Source organism: Phyllostomus hastatus, unplaced genomic scaffold (genome assembly GCF_019186645.2).
Source record: "Phyllostomus hastatus isolate PE091 unplaced genomic scaffold, TTU_PhHast_1.1 phas_scaffold_39, whole genome shotgun sequence".
Classification (NCBI taxonomy): domain Eukaryota; kingdom Metazoa; phylum Chordata; class Mammalia; order Chiroptera; family Phyllostomidae; genus Phyllostomus; species Phyllostomus hastatus.
The window spans coordinates 9270201-9295508 of NW_025334028.1; the positions used below are offsets into that span (position 1 = coordinate 9270201).

The window sequence follows — 25308 nt, forward strand, 5'->3', positions numbered from 1 at the left end:
CTACTTATGTACTTAACCTTGACCTTACTGCCCCAAACAGTAATCTGAAATGTTTGCAGATACAGGGGCTCCTTTCCTCCCTGTTTAGTCATTGGAACACCATGGGTATTTAATATTATTTCAGACCAGTTTATAATCATTACATGTGAAAAGTCCATTTCATTAATATCTCTCACACGTTTCTAATGACATCTGAAGAAGGGAAAGGCTATACATTAATATATATGATTACCTTTTTTTGAAATATCCTGCTTTAGAAATTATTAACACTTCATTATACATACCTATACTTTATTATTTAAAAGATAGGAAATATGTGATCTATATATGTAAATAAAATTAAAAAACAGTGTATTTCTTTCTTTACTCTGCAACTAATAAACTTCCATTTTAACAGGATATGGTAATAATGAAGTTTCCATATCATGTCAAATTTAATGAACTGTATTCATACTTGTGATATCAATTCATATTGACACAAGATTTTATAACTTAAAAAAAAAATCGTATAACCAAGCATGAAAATTAAATGCAAAGGCCAGAGTAAGTAATGCTTGGGTTGAAATTGACTCCAACATTAAAAAGTATTTTGCCACGGTCAGTTACTTAACCTTTCTGTGCCTGAATTTCCTCTTATGTAAAACTAAGACAATAAACAAGACAACAGCAACAACTTACTTCGCAGGAAATTCATGTAAAACCCTTAGCAAAGTGCCTGGCATAGAAACCCATCACTATCATAATCTTCAAAAACACACTGGTGGAAACCAAGTATTATTTTATACATGAAGAGGAATGAGTTCAGAGCTAAAGTAAGATGTATGAAGTCATATCACAGGTTAGAATTATGATAGGAGTTAGAAAAACTGTGCTTATTAATCTTTAGTCCAATGCTCTATATACTATGTACTTCCTAGGTAAGTCCATCTCCTACCACCTCAGGACTGGCACACTTACATTATCAGCATAATCTCAATATTTGAAAAATTTCAAATACTATGAATAATTTAACATCCTGCTGAAATCTGTAACTAATGAGATGTAGCAAACACCAAAGTTAAAATGAGCTGTGGATGCTAGGTGGTTAGACAAAATCATGGGCTATATATTACCTACATTTGCACAAATATAATGCATATAATTAAAATTTGTGCATTAGCAGAATTAAAAAATTCTACATTTCATGAAATGTTGGGTTTGTGCACAAATAGCTACAAACTAAATTACAAAGGTCTGTGTCTGTCTATGGAATGGGGGGTACGGAGAAGCAGTTCTAAATGTAGCAAAAATGGAAACTGAAATTGGGATTCCCCAAATGCTCCACACTGTCTCTCAACTCTACTTCATGCCCTCATAGCAGTGGAATGCTGGAACTCTCTCATACTGCCTCTTGAGAACCAACTGTTTTATTTTTGGAATTTTGCATGCCAGTTGTTAAAACACAGCCATAAATAAAAATTAAGTTCTATAATTTTACAACTAAATAACTTTAAAAGCAAAAGTAATAAATACCCAAAACTCACTGCTTCCTAGTTATTTTCCACATTTTGCAATTAACTGTTTTCTTGATATTGCACTGGTCAAAAAGTCCGTTACACTTTTTCCATAAAATAAGACACCCTTTTCATTTTCACCAACTACTTTACTGATTTGTATATTTTGCGTATGTCAGCTATCTCCTGCTATTGGCTTCTAGTGGGTAGAGGCCAGGGGTGCTAAACATCTTCTAATGCGTAAGATGGCTCCACAGCAAATACTTGTTTGGCCAAAATGTCAATAGTACCAAGAAACTTTGCAAATCACTTTTGACATGTTTGATCAGTCACAGTACCTTCTTCATACACTGCATAAATCATTTTTTGCATTTCAGTTCCATTTTTACCTTTCTTCAAATAATAAAGCATAACATGCCAAAAATGTTGCGTATCTTCTTCCATCTTCAATATTAAAATGGCTGCACAAAAATTCACCAATTTTGTTAAGTTTTTTTTTAATGCACACTGATATGACAGCTGTCACAATATAATCTAACAAAATTGTTTTGAATGAAGTTAAAGACAAATAAGCACTACTAGAGTCACCATACAGAAACAAACCATGGACTTTTTGGCCAAACCAATACTATATAATGGGGTGCTATTGTATATCTTTTTTCAATCCACATTCAGTAACACATTAGTTGCCTGAAACATGTCATAGTGTAAATATTTACATCATAGAAATTAATAAATGTAACACATCAGGACTTCCCCCCACCCCCAATCTGAGTCAGTTATTACCATTTACCAGAACAATACTGCCTTAAAAGTACAGGGCAGCCAGCTAATTACCTCTTAGTAGCTTAGCTACTAATTTTTGCAAATCCAATCAAAAAGGAAAATCCAATCCAAGAAAAGAGGAAAATGTATGTTAAAAACACTGGCAACCTTAAAATCTTTTGAAGACACTTGTTTTGTTTCCCCAGTAATCCTTCAAATACATATATGTTCCCTGATATTAACACTTATGTAGATTTCCTTCTTGTCTAAAAGAAAAATTGTGGTCAGATTAATTTTGCTTTAAAATAAAACAAACACTCAAAGTGTCATTATGCTCAATCAAAACAGGATAAAATATATAATAGCACAAAGAAAAAACACAAACTTCTCATTATTGATGAGAAAGTAACTGACTAAAGCAAAAGTAAAAAGAAATACATGATTCTCAAAAGTAGCTATTACCATATTTTGCTGTGTATAGTGCATTCCTTTGTGTAGTGCACACCCGTGTTTTTGTGCGCATTATACATGGGATTAGGGTGCCCATTATTATACCCATGGCATGTAATCATTATACCCATGTATAAATAATGCATATCCTTATTTTTCCCTCAAAAATTTGGGCAAAAAGTGTGCATTATATGCAGCAAAATACAGTATTTCTGTGATGTCTGTGGCAGGGATGGTGTGAAGATACAAGAAGAGGATGTCAGAGGGGAGGAAGACGGCATCCTGAGGTCCTTAGAGGCAAAGTTAAAGACACTGCCTTTTCTTCTGCTATTATGCCAGTATACTGACATAATTTTAGAACAAAAATGGCAAGAATACTTCACAATAGTTTATAGTCACTTAAAAATAACCACGGATTTTAGTAGTAAAAGAGTAGTAACAACACGCTTATCAAACTTACCTTTAAAATGTCAGTCTTCAATTGTAGTTCTGTTGGTGGGGCTGAATGCATCAACCCCAGGAGAGTGCCCATGTCATCATCCCCGTTTGGAGAGAGCACCAACTGCTGGATAATCATCAGAGCATGCTGTCGGCACTGAGGGTACTTCACTATATTATGTGCACATCTTGCACCTCCAAATTCTCGGAAAATTCCTGGAGAGAAAAAAATTAAATTTGATATTTTTGTATGAAGAGTAACTCAAAAGAATGCACATACAACCTATACAGCTATTTTACCTGTTAAATTATAATAAAAAATTCTACTAGGGATAGTGTCAGCAGAAAAAAAAAAAAGCAAATTTTCTCTAGATTTCCTTAAACGCAAGATTAATATTCACCATGTCCTTATTCTCCAAAGCCAGAACATTAAAAAATTCCAAAGGTAACAATGAAGAGACCCATTTTTTTATGTTAAGTCTTTAAGCTGAATAATATTTGAAATCAATTTTCATAAAAAGCTTTCAAACGAACAATACCCTCAAGTAAATGAGATTTAAATTGAACAAAGCTTCTAAAATAGTATTAAAGAAATAAATGAAATATAATTATTCTATGATGAGAAAAATTACAGGGAACCAAACTTTTTAGTTGGGCAAAGCACTAAAAACATCACCATAATGCTCCAAATGCTTTATGTAGTTGATTTACTTAATCCTCACTACTGTACAGATGAGATAAGACATACAGAAGCTGAGTAATGTGGCCAAGATCACACAGCTAACAAAGGACAGAGTAGGAGTTATGCCTAGAAAGCCCAGCTCCATAGCCTGTGTTCCAGTCCACAAGTGATACTGTTCTCACACCAGATATCAAGTATTAAAAAAATGGACCAACTGATCTAAATCACCAATTAATATTTTCTCCAAACTAATCATTCTATCCTTTATGCTTTTAGGATACCTTGTATATGCCACTATTATAATACTTTATATATCAAATAGTCTTAGTATTATTTGTTTATATGTTTGGTCTGCCTTTAAACTTCTGGCTTGTGTTTCATAAATATTTCCTGAGAAAATAAATGTCAGCATATTTTGCTGTAGCAGCCACTGACCTCTTTATTTAGTGACTTTCTATTTCTTAACTTTTTAAGGATTTTATAACCTTGAACTACATATAAGTTATTACATGCTTGAGATTTTGCACATGGAAGACCATGTTTACTTCCTGATTGCCAGTTGGTATCCATGAAATGATCATAATGACTAATGTTTTTTAATAGTTCTATGAGCACAGCATTGTTTTAAGTGCCTGAAATCACAGGGCTCATAACATCTTTCACTTTTAAAACTGATCTTAGAGGGAAAGGGGGATGGAAGACAGGGTGTGGGGAGAGGGGCAAAGGGGGAGAGAGAGAAAGAGAGAGAGACAGAGAGAAAGGGAAAGGGAAACAGAGAAACATCAATTTCTCAGTCCACTCATTGATTCTTATATGTACCCTGACTGGAAATCAAACCTGCAATCCTGGCACATCGCGTGACACTCTAACCAACTGAGCTAGCCAGCCAGGACAGTAATATCTTTTGTAACAAGAAGATAGTTGATGAGAAAAGAATTTTGTGAAAATGTCTGGTGGTCTGGGAGATAAAGTAAGTGATTTTTAGTCATACAGAGTAAGCTCTTCACTCTCTTATATTAGAACTATTCAGGTCCTCCCTGTGGGCCATGCACCAAAAGCTAAGTTGTCAATAAATTCTTGTTAGTATACCCTTATTACGTTTCTGGTTATTTCAGTCAACTAAACCTAGTTAGTGGAAATAAGGAGATTATGCATTATATCTTGAATGAACTGTTAAAATCATACCCATTAAACCTCACCATACTCACTGTTTGACTTAACTATTAAATTCATTCAACTGTATCTTGCTTGGCATTTGCCCCAACTGCATTTACAGAATTACTTATATGGTTACGTTTCCATCTTTTCCCCATCAGTTTGTAATTCTTTTGGGGCAAAAATTATCGTATCTTTGTAGCTTGAACACCTGGTATTGTGTAAGGAACACAATATATTTCATTTTTATTATTATTATTATTCTTAAAATATATTTTAATCATGTTGAATACTGAGTTCTTCTGCATTCAGGCAAATAGGCATGCACTTGTGCATTTGCTTGTTTGATCAATCATTTCCGTTCATTCGTTTGTTCATTCTTGGCTATCCAAAACTCTTAAAATACAATTCAAATCCCTCAGCATGGCCTAAAAAGCTCTCTATGACCTGTGCACAACCCACTCATCTGGACTCACCTCCCTGTCACTTACTCCTCTCTCAAGTTGTATTGACATTGTTGTCTGACAGTTTTCGGATGTTGGTGAAAATCTCAAGTATCTTTCTTCAAAGCAAGAGTGATATTTTATATAATACAGTTGGACTACCTATTAATCATAGGTAGAAAAGGACTGAAGACAAGTTGAGGCCAAAGGTAAAGTAAGACTTAATAAATCCAATTTACCTAAGAGAGGCAAGCTTTATTAGAGAATCATTTTTCAATATTTCCCAAGGTTGTAAATTATAATACTCTAACCTGAATATTAAAAAATTAACAAAACCACCATATGAAACAGCTATGTTGGAAACCATTTTTATTTTTTAAAGTATATTTTATTGATTTTGCTATTACAGCTGTCCCATTTTTTCCCCTCCCCTTTACTCTCTGCCCCACACCCCCTCTCCAACCAGCATTCCCCTCCCTTAGTTCATGTCCATGGGTCGTACATTTTTCTTTGGCTTCTCCATTTCCTATACTATTCTCAACCTCCCCCTGTCTATTTTGTACCTACCATTTATGCTTATTCCCTGTATCTTTTCCCCCATTTCCTTATCTCCACTCCCCGATGATAACCCTCCATATAATCTCCATTTCTGTGATTCTGTTTCTGTTCTAGTTGTTTGCTTAGTTTGTTTCTGGGTTCAGTTATTGATAGCTGTTAGTTTATTGTCATTTTACAGTTCATATTTTTGATCATTTTCTTTTTCTTAGATAACTTCCTTTAACATTTCCCATAATAAGGGCTTGGTGATGAACTCCTTGAACTTGACCTTACCTGGGAAGCACTTTATATGCCCTTCCATTCTAAATGTTAGCTTTGTTGGATAGAGTCATCTTGGATGTAGGTTCTTGCCTTGTATGGCTTTAAATACTTTTTTCCAACCCCTTCGTGCCTACAAGGTTTCTTTTGAGCAATCACCTGACAGTCTTATGGACGCTCCTTTGTAGATAAATGTCTCCTTTTCTCTTGCTGCTTTTAAGATTCTCTCCTTATCTCCAATTTTGGGTAATGTAATTATGATGTGCCTTGCTGTGTTCCTCCTTGGGTCCAACTTCTTTGGGACTCTCTGAGCTTCTGAGGATGTCTATTTCCTTTGCCAGATTGGGGAAGTTCTCTTTCATTATTTTTTGAAATCAGTTTTCAGTTTCTTGCTCTTCCTCTTCTTCTTCTGGCACCCCTATGATTCGAATGTTTAAAGATGTCCCGGAGGTTCCTAAGCCTCTCCTCATTTTGTTCAATTCTTGTTTCTTCATTCTGTTCTGGTTGAATATTTATTTCTTCCTTCTGCTTTAAATCATTGACTTGAGTCCCGGTTTTCTTCCCTTCACTCTTGGTTCCCTGTATATTTTTCTTTATTTCACTTTTCATAGCCTTCATTTTTTCCTCCATTTTATGACCATACTCAACCATTTCTGTGAGCATCCTGATGACCAGTGTTTTGAACTCTGCATCCAATAGGCTGGCTATCTCTTCATCACTTACTTCTATTTTTGGAGTTTTAATCTGTTCTTTCATTTGGGCCATATTTCTTTGTCTTGGTGTACCTATTTATTATGTTGTAAAGGGCGAAGCCTTAGGTATTCGCCAGGGCACAACAACCTAGTTTGCTCTATATGGGGGAGGAGTCACAGAGAGAACAATACCCCACGTTTAGCTCTTGGCTGGCTGGCTTTCAGTTACTTCCCCTCTGCCCTACAAGCAAATTGGGCCCTTTAGGTTCTGATTCCTGGGTGGGTGGGTTTGTGTATGTTCTAGGACCCAGTTGGTCTCTCCAACAAACTTTCTTGTGAGGCTAGGAGTTTCTGTGCTGCTACAACCCCCACAGGTTTGTACAGCCAGAGGTTTTGAGACTTTCTTACCCTGCGTTAGAACCCTGAGTTGCTCAGTCTGTCTTGCTCTCCCAAGTTGTTCTTCTCAGTTTACCTGCAGGCAAATGTTAGACTACCCAGTCCTCCAGCTGCTGCCTCTCCTGCCCCAGTCCTCCAGCCGCCACTTTGCCACGTGTTGTCTCTGCCCTGGCTGCCTGGCTCTGCCCCTCTTATGGGTCTGGATGCTTCCTCTTTAACTCTTTGGTTGTTGGACTTTCATAGAGTTTGATTTTCTGGCAGTTCTGATTATTTTTTGTTTTTAAATTTTTTGTCCTTTTTTTTGGTGTTCAAAGAGGTAAAGTGTATCTACCTACATATCCATCTTGGCCAGAAGTCGGGAAATATTTAAATAAGCAAAGTTATTTGACTAAGAGTTTGTATTACCTAAATAAAAAAATACAGAAAAGAATACTTCAAACACAAGGCACATTATAAAAAGAAACAAAATATGAGAACATACTTTGAAATAATAGTGCTGTTATATATTTTGTAATTAATATACTAATAAAGGTCAAAAGAACTGCATTTCTAGAGATATGATAATACCATCACTAAATCAATACTGTTTTCTCTTACATGATAAGAGTATTTCAGAAGCAAGAATAATTAGAGAAGATATAACCAGAGGTATGATCCCCCCAAAGCACTTGCTAATAGCTTTTCTAGTTACCTGCATTTGTGTTGGATCCTTGAAGAAGCACTGTCAAGGTTTCCATAACCAACAAAGCCAGGTGTTTTTGGTCTTCAGTTGAACTATTATTTCTTGTGTCCCCTAGAAAAAAGGAACAAAGATCCAAATCACAAAGTTATAAGCTTGTATTTTGCTTGGTTCAGTTTTCTTTTAATAATTTAAAAAAATATTGGTTTAATGTTCACTTTTACCACTAATACAACTGACATAATACAACCTTTAAAAATGATACACATGTCCACCAGCTATCAAAACTAAGGTCAAAATCCATGTTTACATATTTTATTTTGATGAGGCTAGAAAGTTACAATTATCTAACAAATACTAAAAAGGAAAATGTCAATCAAACTTAAATGTATTCTTTTTACTACAATTTTCCTTGCAAAGGTCAATAGTAGAATGCTAGGTTATAATGCACCAAAGAGAAAGAAAAGTTTAGGAACAGTGCTATCTGTTTAACTTGTATTAATTCATTCAATGCACTTAATGCTTAACTAAGTGCCAAGTACTACTGTGCTTTTATCAGCTTTATCAAAAAGGACAAAAACCATAAAATTTGATAATACGGTGTGCATACATATCACAAGAGATATATCTACTTGCTCTCTGTAATTAATAAAAACATTTTGAGACACCTAAACATTCCAACTGTTTCTAGAAGCTTTTTGAATTCGCTCTAAAAAAACTAGTAGACACTAGTCATATGGATCATAAATGTCTTCCTCAGCTGTTACCTTAAATTTTCTTTCACCATGGTGATACATTTCTAGGTGCTACCCACTCCTTCCCCAACTCCCCAGCAGAGGTTAAATGAACAAGTCAACTCTGGGAAATATTCACAAAGATGTCATAAAATACACATCAGTAAGTCATTCAAGTCAATAACCAAATGAAAGGCAAAACATGAACAAAATACCCTGCCTAAAGCCCTCTGTCAAATGAAAATAAAATTATGGAAAATGCTTTACCTTGTTCATTTAGTGCCTGAGCTGGATCCTTCAGGAGGGCAGCATATTTGTGCAAAAGGTTTACCATGACCTCTAGAAGGCCCACCTCCCTGAACACATCTTTAAATATGTAGTCATGTCGTGTAAACTTAAGAAGTGTTTTCATTGCAATAATGCTACACTGGTAAGAAGAACTAGATTTTAAGAGAATACTAACACTAATAAGTTCTTTACAGGGGATATAATTTAAGCTAAACACGACAAACTCCAACATCTCAAAGTATTTGTTTTGTACTTCCGGGAGTTTAGAAATCTTCTCTGCAAATTGTGACAATGTGTGCTGTGACTCTAGGATGAAATAATTGGCATTGTCAGCCATGTAAATATTTGTGATGGCATCAAGGATGATTTGGGCAAGGAAGCTGGTTTTTGCTTTTAAAAATGCATTCTGAAGAACTGCAAAGGCCTGAACGTTTCTCACACTGTGACCTAAAATAGAAAAAAGAACACAAAGTAGGTGCTATGTGATATTTTAATCATGGCAACCTAGTCTATTTAGACAGATCATAACATTTATCTACTATTTATTGATAACACATACTGTTTTTCAAAAAACTCTATTTTTCTTCATCAGGTTCAGTCATTTATTAAAAACAGGTAACAATACTGAATAAACTTTCAACGCATCACTGAAAATATTCTGGTTCAAGAATAGCATATGTTGAAACAATAGTCAGTTTTAGAGAATAAAGCATATCATACAGGTCCAGGCTTCAGAGTATGAATGTTTAAATGCTCCAATGAAAAGATATAAAGTAGCTGAATGGATAAGAAAACAGGACCCGCACACATGCTGCCTATAAGAGACCCACCTCAGAAGAAAAGACCTACACAGACTGAAAGTGAAAGGCTGCAAAAAAATATTCTAAGCAAATGACAGAGGAAAAAAAGCTGGGGTAGCAATACTTATATCAAGCAAAACTGACTTCAAAACAAAGGCTAGAAAGAGAGACACAGAAGGACACTTCATAATACTCAAGGGAAGAACTCATCAAGAAGACATAAACATTATAAACACATAGCACCCAATAGAGGAGCACCCAAATATATAAGGAAAATCTTGGAGGACTTCAAGAAAGACACAGACAACAACAACACTTATACTAGAGATTTTAATACCACACTATCAAAATGGATAGATCTCCTGAACAAAATATTAACAAGGACATTGCGGCATTAACATTCTAGATCAAATGGACTTAACTGATATATATAGAACCTTTTATTCCAAAGAAGAAAAATATACTTCCTTTTCAAATGCACATGGAACATTTTTTAAAAATATATATATTCTTTTTTTAAAGGATTTTATTTATTTATTTTTAGAGAGGGAAGGGAGGAAGAGAGAGAGAAACATCAATGTGCGGTTGCTGGGAGTCATGGCCTGCAACCCAGGCATACACCCTGACTGGGAATCGAACCTGCGATACTTTGGTTTGCAGCCCGTGCTCAATTCACTGAGCTACGCCAGCCAGGGCTGAACATTTTCAAAGATAGACTACATGAGAAAACACAAAACAAGCTTTAACAAATCCAACAAAACTGAAATCATAGCAAGCCTTTTCTTAGACCACAATGGTCTGAAACTAAAAACCAACCTCGAGGAAAAAAATCATTAACACTCAAGTTCATGGAGATTGAAAAGCATGCTATTAAACAATGAATAGCTTAAGAATGAGATGAAGAAATAAAAAATTTTCTCGAAACAAATGTAAATGAACCCACAATAGCCCAAAACTTATGGTAGATGGTGAAGGCAGTCCTGAGAGGAAAGTTCATAGCGATACAGGCCTACCTTTACAGAAACATTTCAAACAAACAACCTAATCCTACATCTATAAGAACTGGAGGAACAACAACAAACAAAGCCCAAAGTGAGTGAAAGGAAGAAAAAAACAAGATCAGAGCAGAATCAAATAACATAGAGACTAAGAACACAATTCTAAGGATAAATAAATTCAGGAGCTGGCTCTTTGAAATGATAAACAAAATCTGCAAGCCTTTAAGCAGACTCATCAAGAAAAAAAGAGAGGGGGACCAAATAAACAAAATCAGAAATGAAAGAGGAGAGATTACAACTGATACCACACAAATACAAAGGACTGTAAGAAAATGCTATGGACAATTATATGTCAAGAAATTTGAAAACCAGGGTGAAATAGACAAATTTGTAGGAAAATATAATCTTCCAAAACTGAATGAAGAAGCAGAAAGCCTGAACAGACTAACAGAGGATGAAATCGAAGCAGTAATCAGAAATCTCCCAGCACACAAAAGCTCTGGACCAAATGATTTCACAGGAGAATTTTATAAAACATTTAAGGAAGAGTTCATCCTTATTCTTCTTAGACTATTCAAAAAAAATCCAGGAAGATGGAAGACTCCAAACTCTTTTTATGAAACCAGCGTCATCCTAAACTCCAAACCAGATAAAGACACAACAAAGAAAGAAAACTTCAGGCCAATATTGCTGATGAACATAGATGCTCAAATCCTCAACAAAATATTGGCAAACCACATCTGGCAATATATTAAAAAGATCATACACATGACCAAATGGGATTCATCCCAGGAATGCAAAGAAGGAACAATATTTGCAAATCAGTAAATATAAATACATCACAACAAAAGCAAAGACAAAAATCACACGATCATATCAACAGATGCAGAAAAAGCATTTGATAAGGTACAGCACCCATTTATGATAAAAACACTCAGCAGAGTGGGAATAGAGGGTGCATTCCTCAACATAATAAAGGCCATATATGAGAGACCTATAGCCAACATCATATGCAATGGGTAAAAACTAAAAGCTTTCTACTAAGATAAGGAACAAGAGAAGGATGTCTACTTCACCACATCTATTCAACACAATACTGGAAGTCCTAGCCACAGCAATCAGGCAAGAAAAAGAAAGAAAAGGCATCCAAATTGGAAAGGAGGAAGCGAAACTGTCACTGTTTGCAAATGACATGATAGAATGCATAGAAAATCCTACAGACTCAGCCAAAAGACTGCTTGACCTAATAAGTGAATTTGGCAAAACAGTGGGATACAAAGTCAATATTCAGAAACCGAAGGGATTTTTTGTACACCAACAATGAAACACCAGAAACAGAAATCAGGGGAAAAAATCCCATTTGCTATAGCAAAAGAAAAATAAAGTACCTAGGAATAAACCTAACCAAGGAAGTAAAAGACCTGTACTCAGAAAACTACACAATACTGAAGGAGGAAATTAAGGAAGACACAAACAAATGGAAGCATGTATCATGCTCATGGACTGGAAGAATTAACATCATCAAAATGTCCATACTACCCAAAGCAATGATAGATTCAACACCATCCCTATTAAAGTACCAATGACATATTGCACAGATATAGAACATTTCAAAAATTTATATGGAGCCATAAACGACCCCAAATAGCTGCAGCAATTTTGAGAAAGAAGAATAATGTAGGAGGGATCATAATACCTGATATCAAACTGTATTACAAGGCTGCAGTAATCAATACAGTTTGGTACTGGCACAGTACAGACACACAGATCAACAGAACAGAACAAAGAGTCCAGAAATAAACCCAGGTCTCTATGGTCAATTAATATTTGACAAAGGGGACAGTAGCATAAAATGGAGTAAAAATCGCCTTTTCAATAAATGGTGTTGGGAGATCTGGACAGACACATGCAAAAAAAAAAAAAAAAAGAAACTCGACCACCAACTTACACCATATATGAAAATAAACTTAAGATGGATAAAAGACTTAAACACAAATCACAATGAAATAAAAGTCTAAGAGGAGAACATAGGCAGGAAAATCTCAGATATTCTACACAGCAATATTTTCACCAATATGTCCCCTAGAGCAAGGGATATAAAGAAAAAAGAATAAACAAATGGGACTTAATCAAAACAAAAAGCTTCTGCAAGGCTAAAGAAAACATCAGCAAAATGAAAAGGGAACCAACTGTATGGGAACATGTATTTCCAAAATTGGGCAATGTACCTGAACAGACACTTCTCCAAGGAGAACATAGAGAGTGCCCAGAGACATATGTAAGGATGGTTAGCTCAATAGCCATTAGAAAGATGTAAATTCAAACCACAATGAGATACCACCTCACACCGGTGAGAATGGGCATCATTAACAAATCAACAAACAAGAGCTGTTGAGCATGTGGAGAAAAGGGAACCCCAGTACACTGTTGGTAGGAATGCGGACTGGTGCAGCCACTGTGGAAAACAGTATGGAATTTCCTCAGAAAACTAAAGAACTGCCTTTTGACCTGGCAATTCCCCTGCTGGAATTATACCCTAAGAATTCTGAAACACCAATTCAAAAGAACCTAGGCACCCCAATATTCACAGAAGCACAATTTACAATAGCCAAGTGCGGGAAGCAACCTAAGTGCCCATCAGTAAATGAGTGGATCAAAAAACTATGGTACACTTACACAATGGAATACTATGCAGCAGAAAGAAAGAAGGAGCTCCTACCCTTTGTGACAGCATGGATAGATCTGCAGAGCTTTATGCTAAGTGAAATAAGCCAGGTGGTGAAACATGAATACTATATGATCTCACCTATAAGTGGAACCTAATCAATAAAACAAACAAGCAAGCAAAATATAACCAGACACATTGAGATAAAGAAGAAACTGACAGTAACCAGAAGGGAAGTGGGAGTGGCAGGGAGGAAGAAAAGGAGGAAGGGTCATCAATGAACATGTATGAAGGACCCCTGGACAAAGCCGAAGGTGGGTAGGACTGAGGGTGGGAGGTGCAGATGGCTGGGGTGCGGGAAATGGTAGGGGGGAAATGGAGACAACTATACTTGAATTGTAGTAAAAAAAAAAAAAGAGACACAGAGAAAAAACCCAGTAAGTCTTATAGTACATGTAAAACTCAATCATTCTGCAACTAATCCAGAAAAAGAAATTTTCTATTTGTAATATTTTTAAATTTAGTAGTTCTTATATACAATGGAACCAAACAAAATCTGATATTTTGGGTTTCTATCATAAAATGCACCTAAAAAAATGACTGAATAATAACACCAAAATAAGCAGTATATAAATTTGAACTATATTTTGAATGCTGCTCTTATTCAGGACTGTCTTAACCACTAAATTCCTACAATATTTAATTGGGGAAAGAGATTAATAGTTAAATCTAAAAGATAATTAAGATACTGCTCTACCTATACGAATGAAAAATATCCCTTATTAAATATTAATACATAAATGCTCTAATATTTTACCTAAACAATCTATCCTGTATAAGTTTCAAATGTGGCACTGATTTCAATCTGTTTAGTACACAAATAACTAAAAGAAATAAAGGTTAAGTGAGAAAGTCATTCTAAAAGATGACACCATCTTATTACTTTCAAGTCTATACAAGCAGAAACAAACCAAAATGAATAAGGTTTGAAAGGATATAAGTATATATAACAAAAAAGATCTTTCTTATTTTCAGAATATGTTGTAAAAGTTGCATGTTTGAAAAAAGAACCAAAAGGATACAGGTATAAGCAAAATAAAATGAGACTGAAGGTCTAATTAAGGGAATGCAAGAGTTCATTCCCCAGTGAGACACTAAATATCACTATTTTTTTTTAGATTGGAAGTCACCATAATTATACAACTCTGTCAAGGATGGATGTGAAGAGGTGAGATGAACAGTTAACAAGACACTTAATAATCCAGGTGAATGATCTATAGAATCTCAATTAAAGCTGTGGCAGCAGGGCTGGCAAAGAAGGAAAGAAATCAATCAACATTTAGATAGTATAAAACACTTAGAAGTGATGAATAAATGAAATTTGTGAATGACCAGCGAGAATGGAGAATGGCTAAACCATCTACAAGGTTACATTCCAGCAAGCTGACATCAGCCTTGGCCACATGTGCATTCAGTACAGATAAAGTGGACCACGGGCTCTTCAAAGTAAGTTCATGAAAGGGACTGCAAGGCATTTCAGGTATAAGCTTTAACAAAAACACATACACAAAAGAAAACAAACTACTCTTAAGAAGAGAAATATCCTTTATTAAAAACACTTGCTCTATTCAGCAAACAAATTTAGAAGCTATGGAGAGCTATGAATTATGATGCACAACCTCACAATGGTGTTTCTGGAATAATTAAGATAAAAAAATCACCATTGAGTTGTTATTAAACAGTAGGAATATTTCTTACTTAAAAGAAAGGACTGCTACATTTTTCTTTAATTTCCTTCTTTAGAAAAATCTCTCTGCTGGTAAGGATACAAAGTTTTATAAAAGCTTCTGCTATTAAATACAGAAACAGAAGTCATTTTCAAGCTTTAATATATAGAAACAGTAAGTTTACCACCCTCATTAATAACTTAATTTTTTCTTTTAAATTTTAGATTTCTATACTGTTTCACCTGATCTAAAAACAGCACTAAAAATAAGGTTGGTAAATTATATCTCTGTAGAGAGAGCAACTAAGGCACATATGTTCATGTTTCCTTTCTTAAATGTAATTATCAATAAATGGGTAAGAATTTCTTGGTAATAGAAAATTTCTTTTCATAGATGATAAAATCAAACAAAATATCTCCCAAAGTACCCTAAACAAATAGCTGACAGAAACATAAACAGCATCAAATATATCACAATGTACACAGTTCCAACTTATAAGTAGTCCAAACCAAACAGTTGAAATTTGTAAAAGACTCACTGCCTCATTGTATCAATGCTCCACATGACATCATCACTATTGCCTTCCTAATTTTCATTCCTGTACAAACAGTCCATCATGTCTTAACTAAAACTAGACTGATAAGAAATGTACCCCCCCATAACCCACTAAAACTAATAATGCAACTTAACAGTCTTAGGTAAAAAGAGATATTTTAAAAACAACTGTATTTATATAAATTAGCACCAAGCAATCCAAAATAAAATAAGGAAAACCATTTCATTCACAACAGTATCAAGAAAATATTTTAAAACTTTTTACTGTTGTTCAATTACAGTTTGTCTCCATTTTCCCATTGCTCTCCCCTGCCCTGCCTCATAAAAATATTTAATAATACATTTAACAAAATAACTGAAACACTTGTGCAATGTACACTATGACACATTGCTGAGAGAAAAAAAGATGACCGAAATAAATCAGAAGCTGTATCTTCATGGATTGGAGGACTCACTGTTAAGAAGTCAATTACCTCCCCCTCCCCAAAACATTGTGACCTACAGTCAATGTACTCCCAATCAACATCTCATCTGGCTCTTTATGTTTTCAATCATTCCATAATTAAATTTATATTGAAGTCCAAAAGACCTAAAATAGCCAAAAATAATTTTGGAAAAAAAGGAACAAAATTGGACAACTTGACTTTATTTCAAGACTTACTTTAGAGTAGTTAAGATTGTGTGGTATTGGCCACACACATTAACCAAATAGAGCAGGGAAAAAAAGGGTCCCAGATTTATGCTCATATATGGTCTTTTCAACAAAGGGACCTGGCACACCTAGATATCCATATTAGAAAAAACCTTGCTTCTTAGTATATATAAAAATTAACTTATTTAAAAGAAAGATATTCTATATTCCCTCTGTAGAACAGAACTATATCCTTTAGTCCATGCACTACAAAATAGGCCATGAGAAACACTACAAAGTAGGCCAAAGTAGGCTATAAATTTTGAGTTTCATTTATAACTCAAAATTATCTAACTTGATCTAAATATTTACTCTACAGAAATTACAACAATTTTTCTGAAGAAGAAACTGATATTTAGAAAGGTTAGGTCACTTGTGGTCCCCTGAATTCGGACTCTTAGGGCAAGACCCTTTTTAGTTAACTTCGCTTCTATTTACACGTGTCACTGAATTCTCAGAACAAGCCCAGGAGATGCTAGGTCATACATTTATCATCCCTGTTATGGATGAGACAACATCAGGGTGACAAACAAGGAAGGGTAATTTTGCTGCATTGATTCTCTCATTTCAAAATTATACCTTTGTAACTCACTATGATGCCAGTGTCATGATCAAATTGACCAAATGAAAGAACAAAAGTCTAAAATAGGAAGTACACTGCTTAACTATTTTTAAATCAACTCAAAGAAATAGTTAATTGTGGGTACTCAAACTAGAGTCTATAAATTAGAAGTTTTTTGAGACCCCTATGTTTTAATATTAAATAAAATGAAGCTTAAACTGCTCAGAAGATATTCCTGGATTTCTACCTCTTGCACAGATTACAACCTACACATTGAAGGGTGCATCTTACCTCAGTAAGTCTGAGGACACCAATCTAAGTCACGACTTCTCAGTATAATTTTCTCCAGTAAATCACATTTAGGATTTTGTAATAAATTCATTGATTCTCAAAGACTTAAAAACTTGTGACCCTGGCTGGTGTAACTCACTGGATTGAGCGTGGGCCTGTGAACCAAAGGGTCACCGGTTCGATTCCCAGTCAGGGCACATGCCTAGGTTGTGGACCAGGTCCCAGTGCGGGATGCGTGAGAGGTAACCACATGTTGATGTTTTTCTCACTCTTTCTCTTTCCCTTCCCCTCTCTCTAAAAATAAATAAATTAAATCTTTAAAATGACAAAAAACTCTTTTAACTGCTAACTCCTATGTCATAAATATATAGATAACTTACTGTGGAATTTAAACAGACATGCTGTTTTCTTCACTAATTAAATTCTACATGCACATATAACTGTACTGAATACTTAGTGACAATCATGTAAAATAAACTATTAGAAGCTCCCAGGCTCAGATTACTTCAGAATGGTTATTACACGTTAAAAAAATAAAGAAACAGCAAAACCAGCTTGTACCCTTTTTTAAAGTTGATATTCAATTACAGTTGATATTTGATATTATTTTATATTAGTTTCAGGTGTATAGCATAGTGGTTAGACATTTATGTAATTTTTGAAGTGATTCCCCCCAATAAGTCTAGTACACACCTGGCATCATAGTTATTACAATATTAAAGACTATATTCCCTATGCTGTACTTTACATCCTGTGACTATTTTGTGACTAATTTGTACTTCTTAATCCTCTCACCTTTTTCGCCCAGTCCCCCAACCCTCTACCATCTGGCAACTATCAGTCTGTTCTCTGTTTCTGAGTCCATTTCTGTTTTGTTTGTTTATTTTGTCTTTTTAGATTCTACCTAAATGAAAATCACATGGCATTTAAAAATAGCTTGCACTCTTAATATAACTAAATGTTATTAACTATACAATAAGTAATCTTAGTAAGAGATCACTAGATGAGAAGCCAAAGTTAGGAAATTTGAATTACAAAATTTATTTTCTGACACGTGAGAAATAATGTAACTTATTTTGTACTTCGGTTTGCTTAGTTTTAAATAAAATATAAACATTTACACTTTGTGAGATGTATACACACACACAAACACAGAGAAAAGCATAGAGAGTGTGTGACTCTCAAGGTCCACCCAAATAAAGTGGAAATGCATAGAGTACCAAGATCAAAAGAGGAATGTTTGGATCATTACATTATTTATATGTTAACATGAAATATTAAAATATAAATTTCACTGTTTTGATATATTTTAATATCATTTTCAGTACTTGATCTGTAAAGACTGTCACTCAAAAAATTTATACTATAAAAAGCACGACCTTTAGTGAAAAACAGTAGATTACCTATATCCAAGTAACAAATAAAGAGCTAAGTGTGATGAAAATTCATTCTCTCTCTATAGCTGAGTAAAAACGGAAAAAAAAAAAAGACTCACCTTTGCCTGCAGGCTGAGGTACTGCAAATCCAGGCAATAGAAAGGGTGCCCCTGTGGTAATCCCAGCTGGTTTCAGTTCACTGACACCGTATGTTGTTAGGGAAGTTATCAGATTAACCAGATCTTTCAAGGCATCTTTGGATTCTGCCTCTTTTGCTTGTTCCAATCTAGGAAAAGAATAATTTAGCAAATATTTTTTGTAGTTATAGTCTCAAATTTAACAAAGAAATTTTCAGTATTTATATGCAGTAAGTAAATGTATAAAGTACACCAAGAAGTTTCTTCTTACAATTTTTCCCATATAAAAACATTTTTTTCAAATCTACACATTTTAAGACATTATGGTATATTTGGAAAAAAAAAATACACCAATAGTTAGAACACCTGATTGATAGTAAGTGCTGATTTTGGCACTAGCAGTGTTATTTTAGGTAAATGAATGATCTTTGATAGAGAGTCTCTATAAAATAAAAGAAATAGATTAAATGTCTCTTAAATTCCCTATAAGCTCTAAGGTCAACAAAAATCCTTATTAACCATTTCTTTCATAAGACCTTTTCTGTTAATAATTTTTAAAAATGAATTCCTTGAGGAGGGTTCTAACAGTTTTATCTGTATTTTGTTACTCAGATACTCATTAGAGTACATTTAAATAAAGCTCTGAGAGTCTTAACAATTTTTGGAAACAATCTTAATTCCTTTAAAGGAACACTGTAGTTATTATGGAATCATCTTTTGACTGTGGCTTTACTGAGAATACAAAATGGGGTGCAAAAACACATTTTTAAAATAATACGATAGACTGGTGTTTTCCTCAACAAGAAGTAATTACTCCCATTAAAATAAATTTTGAAAATGAACAAAGTAAAATAAAAAAGTATGGTTAGCTTCACAACTCAAAGACATGGTTAATATTCTGTTATATTATTTAAACTTGTCTTTCTTTAATGTGAAGGTTTTGTTTTAATAAATTTTTCATACCATACCCAGAATTTTGTAAACTTTTTTTTTTCATTTGCTAGTGTTATACACATTTCTCCATGTTAGTGTAGCTCTCTATAGATATGCTTTTAATAGTCAGGGAGAGCCAACCACAGATTTGGGGAGAGGGAAGTAGGACAGCTAGAGGAAATTATAACACAGGAGCACTAACATACATAAAATTTCATCTAAATTTAAGATTATAGTTTTATAATATAACCACAAGTGAAGCTGTTGTGTCAAAGTATTAACATTTCTGAAGCTCTTGATAACATCTGGTCAACCTGTGTTCTCAAAGGTTTGCACCAATTAATATCCACCTAGGAATGTGAAATAGTTTCTTCATCAACTATCATATGTTGCTTGTAAATTATGAAAAAATATGCAAAATTATATTCTTGGGGATTGCTTAGTACTAAAAAGCAACTAGGCTAAACTGGTGTACAAAATAAAAAGTTTAAAAATAGTGCTGGTTTACAATACATCAAATGACTTAAAAATAACTGACTGCTCAGGGAACAACTAGTGAGGCATGAGCATCTTTTTCCTAATAAATTTGTAACCAGCCACTTTCTGTACATGCACAAAACATTTGGGATGGAAAGTGGGGCTAGTGAAACATTTTAGATTAATTTGTTTTACACGTACATTTGTAAGGTCTCACTAAATCTACATAATTATTCTTGTTATTAACTACATTAGTAACAACACTGAATTACTAATAAGTAAAACCAAAAATACAATTAAACAAGAAGAGCTTGTACTTTCAGAGATATTATTTAGTAGATAAACTCTACTTCCTCATCTACTAACTGCTTCACATCTAACCTCTAATTCCACCACGTCTGCAGCCTATATTTGACAACTTAATTCTAAATTCACTGTTTGTACTCTATTGGCAGAACAGGAATAAAAAGAAGTGATTAAATCCAAGAGTAGAAAAAGTATACATTAAATAAGTGATTGCTTCCTTTTTTTTCTAACCACAAACTACACAGTTTCCTTTGATGCAAAACACTGAGTAGACATTTAAAATATATTCTCGAATTGTGGGATTTTACCTAAGCAAGAGATCACAAAGGAAATTATATCCTTGCCATATCCGAAAATCATCCAAAAGAGTTTGGGAAACATCACTGGAATCTTTGAGAAAACAAGAAAGCCCAGCAAACATTTCAACAATTTCTAGGGGAGACAGGTCATCTGATTGCTGCATATTCTGAACACATGTAGATAAACATTCTTTTTCTGTAAGAATAAATAAATAAATACATATTATTTATGTCAATTGCTTAAAAAAACTTTCTTGAGTTTCTGAACCATTGTTTAATGAAACATCAAATTTTAATATATCTATAAAATACTGTAAGATAAATGTTACACATTCTTAAAGTAAATGTAAAATTCAAATTCCTTTGGAAAGCTCTGCCACTAAGTAGTAAACAAAGGGTAATGAAGGAAGTGTGGAAAGATAGCTGCATTTTATTATATTTTTACATCATTAAACAAAATGCCTGTCTGCTGCCAAATGATATTTCTGATATTTTTACATTAATACAGTAAAAGGATGTAAAAAAATTAAAAAACTTTTAAGTTTAAGAAGGCAAATCCAATAATTAGCTTACAGTTCAAATTAGAGTGAATATAGACCAATGAGATACAGAAATACTTCAGGAAACAAAGTTTTAAAAATTGTGTTTGTGCTATATATTACTAGTTTAAAACACAGTCAGACATCACCACTGACTTTGGTGACTTGAGTCATTTCAACTTTTCCTCTCCTTTAACGAAATTCATTGGTCTAAAGTAACCCAATTTCACATAACAAATGCAACAAAGACTGAACACAGGAATGGAGGCAAGAATCACAATGGACAATTTCTCTTTAATGATGCTAAAGAATCCACCTTAATTCAATTATGCTGCATTAAGCAGACTATTATCTGTCTACTTATGAAATATCTTCAAAAAGACTTTTAACTATAGCATCTCAAAAAACCTTTTCCTTCTCTTCAGTAAAAGAGAAGGGAAGAATAGGATGTGAAACAGAATTTACATTACATTATAAATGAATATTTATACAAAAATGAAATTATCTTTACTTTTGTATCCTTGCTTGGACAAAAACTTCTGACATTTGAAATGCCTCACAATAAAAAATAAATATTTTTCTCTTGGTAAATACAGTGTTTAATTTAAAACAGAATTTTTGGAAAATTAAGAGATAAAAATAAACATGTCATCATATGAGGAAGAGAAAAGTGAAAGAAATTTAGAGCACCTAAATAAATAAAGAGATATTCACCATGAATATACTTCACTACATTGACACTAAGACCATGGCGGGATATGGTCATAAGGACTTCCCCAGCGCTCTTCCTCCAAGGCAGGTTGTAGGGTGGGCACCAAGAGGTTATTGCACTGAATAAAAGCTGGAGATCATCTTTTTGAGCCAGCTCCTCCGCTGGGGAAACAAAACTGCAGAGTTTCACTAAGATCTAAAAAATAAAACACAATAAATGTGTATATAAATGAAAGGTTGGGAAAAGATAGGAGCCAGAACAGGACTACATCTGACCATTGAAAATTCTGAAAGTTTGGGGTTAGTACTGAGCAATACCATTAAACCCACAATGATGAGTGCTCTACCTTAAGCAGCATTAACAATAACAACTATAATTTAGAAGTGGGTTATGCTAAGACAGTAAACCAGACCTACTTTGATCAATTTATTAAAAGAAATGTTCTATGTTTACCATACTCTCTTCATCCTGGTATTTTGTATACCTCATCCTAAGTGGCATAAATCAACAATAACAATCAAGGTCAATATTTTATATTTCTAATTTAGTTCTCTAATTCTTAGTTCGTCATAGGTGAAATGTAACTGTCTGCTCTAAAAGGGCAGTTTTAGAGAAAAGAGAAAGTGAAAACAGTAAAACTTAAAAACAGAAGTATTTTCAAATTGGTCCATTTCTATACAAGTAGAAGGGGATATTAGAATAACAAAATCATCTTAATTCATAAGTAACTTTTAATTATGTCTAGTGGCCAACATTCTTCCAAAGTCTAGCTTTCAACACTTCATAAACTCTGGAATGAGAACTCTTTTCTTAACTGTGAATTGCAAGATATATAGTGCATAGTGCTCACAGCACCAAGTGCCAGCTATTTGGGGAGTTCAGCTATGGTTCCTATACCTCAAAGGGTTTTCTCTTCAAACCTCAAGTCAGTGGAAGGCAAGGTTAGCTTTTCTTCTCTGTGGTAAATTATCTCATCTACCTAAATATTTTAAAATATATATAATATAAATAAAATAACTATAATTTATGAAGTAATTTTATTCTCTTGAAAGAAAATGTTTCAGGAAATTTAATTATTTCATTATCTGTGGGGAAACTGCTACATAGAAAAAAGTATTTGGTACAGCACAGGGGATATAATCAATAATATTGTGATACCTATATATGGTGCCAGGTGGGTACTGAAGATATTGCAGGGAACACTCTGTAAAGTACATGATTGTCTAACCACTATGCTGTACACTTGGAACTAATACAAAGCAATATTGAAAGAAAGTTGTAACTGAAAAATAAATAGTTGAAATATCATGTTTTGTCTGAGAAAGCTAAGTCTTGCTTTTTACTATCTCCTTCAGGGCACAAATTTAATTAAATATAAGAGCTTTCTAAATCACAGATGCCAAATATCAGGAAGATAAAAAAGGATTAAGAATTCAGACAAACAACAACACTTACAAAGTCAGTAATACAGGCATTCCCTCTCAAAACAATGCCTGGAGATCCTACTGGATACTTAATGTGCATTAACATGTGTAATATGTGTATTTTTTTCTCATATGTATCAAATGCAACATATAGCTATAAGAAAATAAAGAGTTAGTTGCAACAAAAAGATATATGCTCAGAAGAGTGTCTTGATTTTACTTTTCCTTGGTTCTCACACTTTTTTCCAAATCAAATCTGTGTGCTCAAAAATAAATTGAATTTAATTCCTTGAATTTACTGACTCTTAAGATAACCATTCTGTTCTTAATCTTTAGAGGCAAAAGTATTCTTATAAATAACCTAGTATAAATCATTCGGTAAACTAGGAAACTGAAGCATGCATCTCATTCCTCTTCTGCCCCTCTACTACCACTTCTACTTGTAGGGGCTCTGTTACCAAGTCCAGTCAAGTGTGGCAGGGCAACAACTGGCCACATCAACACAAATGAAAAATAAAAATAAAAACCAAGAACTGAATGTTTATATGACACAATACCAACTGCTAAGGTCCCAGGAAACCATCTGTCACATAATATAAACACTGGGATTTCACCTATCAAAAACACTTTGTGTTCAGAAAACACTTAAGTTTAATTTTCTAGACAAAATGATGAGAACAAAGTCCAGCCTGTGCTGAGAAAGTAAGAGAGGGAGATGATGTGAGGCACTGAAGGAGAACAGGGAGAGGCAGTGGGAGAGCTTGTTTTTTGTTTTGTTTTGTTTTGTTTTGTTTTCCTTTTGGGTTTTATTTATTTTTGGAGAGAGGAGAAGGGAGGGAAAAAGAGAGGGAAAGGGAGCAAAAAAGAGAGGGAGAGAAAGATTTATGAGAGAGGGAAACGATTAGTTGCCTCTAGCAGGCACCTGGACCGGGGACCAAACCTGCAACCCAGGCATGTGCCCTGACCCGGAATCGAACTAGTGACCTCTCACTTTATGGATGACTTGGACGACATCCAACCAACTGAGCCATGCCAGGCAGGAAAAGCCTGGTTTTTAAATCACTGCCCTACTTCTGCTGTGCATCACAGCCAGATTACCAGCTTCTTGTAAATGGGGAGTTTCATTTAATTCTCTTGGAATTCCTCTTGGCTGTCACATTCAATGATTCCAATGTGCTAAAATGAATCTCACATTTACTTGAAAGTTAGTACTCACTGTTTTCAAATACAGAAAAAAAAACTAAGTTTTAGAAGAATTCTTTGCTATACTTATTTAGAATTAAAAATACACAATTCAGCTTCCATTTATTGCCTAAACATTAATTACTTCTTGAGAAAGGCTTTATTGAAATAGGGTTTCTAGTCTAATCAGCAATGTCCACAAGCAGCTTTAAATCCTATGAGATTTACTCCTTTACTTATTCCCATTGCTTTTCTCATCCAATCTAATCCAGGAGTCTGACAAACCTGAATTCTAATCCTATTTCTGCCATTTGCTCACATCACCATTTGCGGGGAAAAAGCAAGTGTTTTAAAGTCTTGGGTTGTTTTGCAATAAGAGGTAAACCACTTAGGTTAACCACTAGCACAAAGGAACCTAATAAATCAAGCGTTCCGTAAGTATTTGCCAAACTAGTATTTTATTGATTAACCTGCCTTTTCCTTTTTAAAACTGCCTTAGGCTCCTTTTACCCTCCTTTCATTGCCAGCACCTCTACAGAGTTGAGTCCTTCCTGCAGAAAATGTCCTGGTTACAGGAGGTGCAACTGTCACCTGTACCAACTC

At 34.2% G+C, this 25308-nt stretch overlaps 1 protein-coding gene across 8 annotated transcripts in view; it reads right to left on the reverse strand.

Moving 5' to 3' along the window:
• WDFY3 (WD repeat and FYVE domain containing 3) overlaps window positions 1-25308 on the reverse strand; it is a 271299-nt gene that overhangs the window by 123582 nt on the left and 122409 nt on the right. For all 8 annotated transcript variants that reach the window (XM_045820302.1, XM_045820298.1, XM_045820300.1 and 5 more), the window contains 6 exons: window positions 22102-22294; window positions 20858-21044; window positions 18816-18982; window positions 9011-9478; window positions 8022-8123; window positions 3169-3362 (listed from right to left, as the gene is read on the reverse strand). In XM_045820302.1, the coding sequence (XP_045676258.1) occupies window positions 3169-3362; window positions 8022-8123; window positions 9011-9478; window positions 18816-18982; window positions 20858-21044; window positions 22102-22294 (1311 nt within the window). The remainder of the gene's footprint in view (window positions 1-3168; window positions 3363-8021; window positions 8124-9010; window positions 9479-18815; window positions 18983-20857; window positions 21045-22101; window positions 22295-25308) is intronic.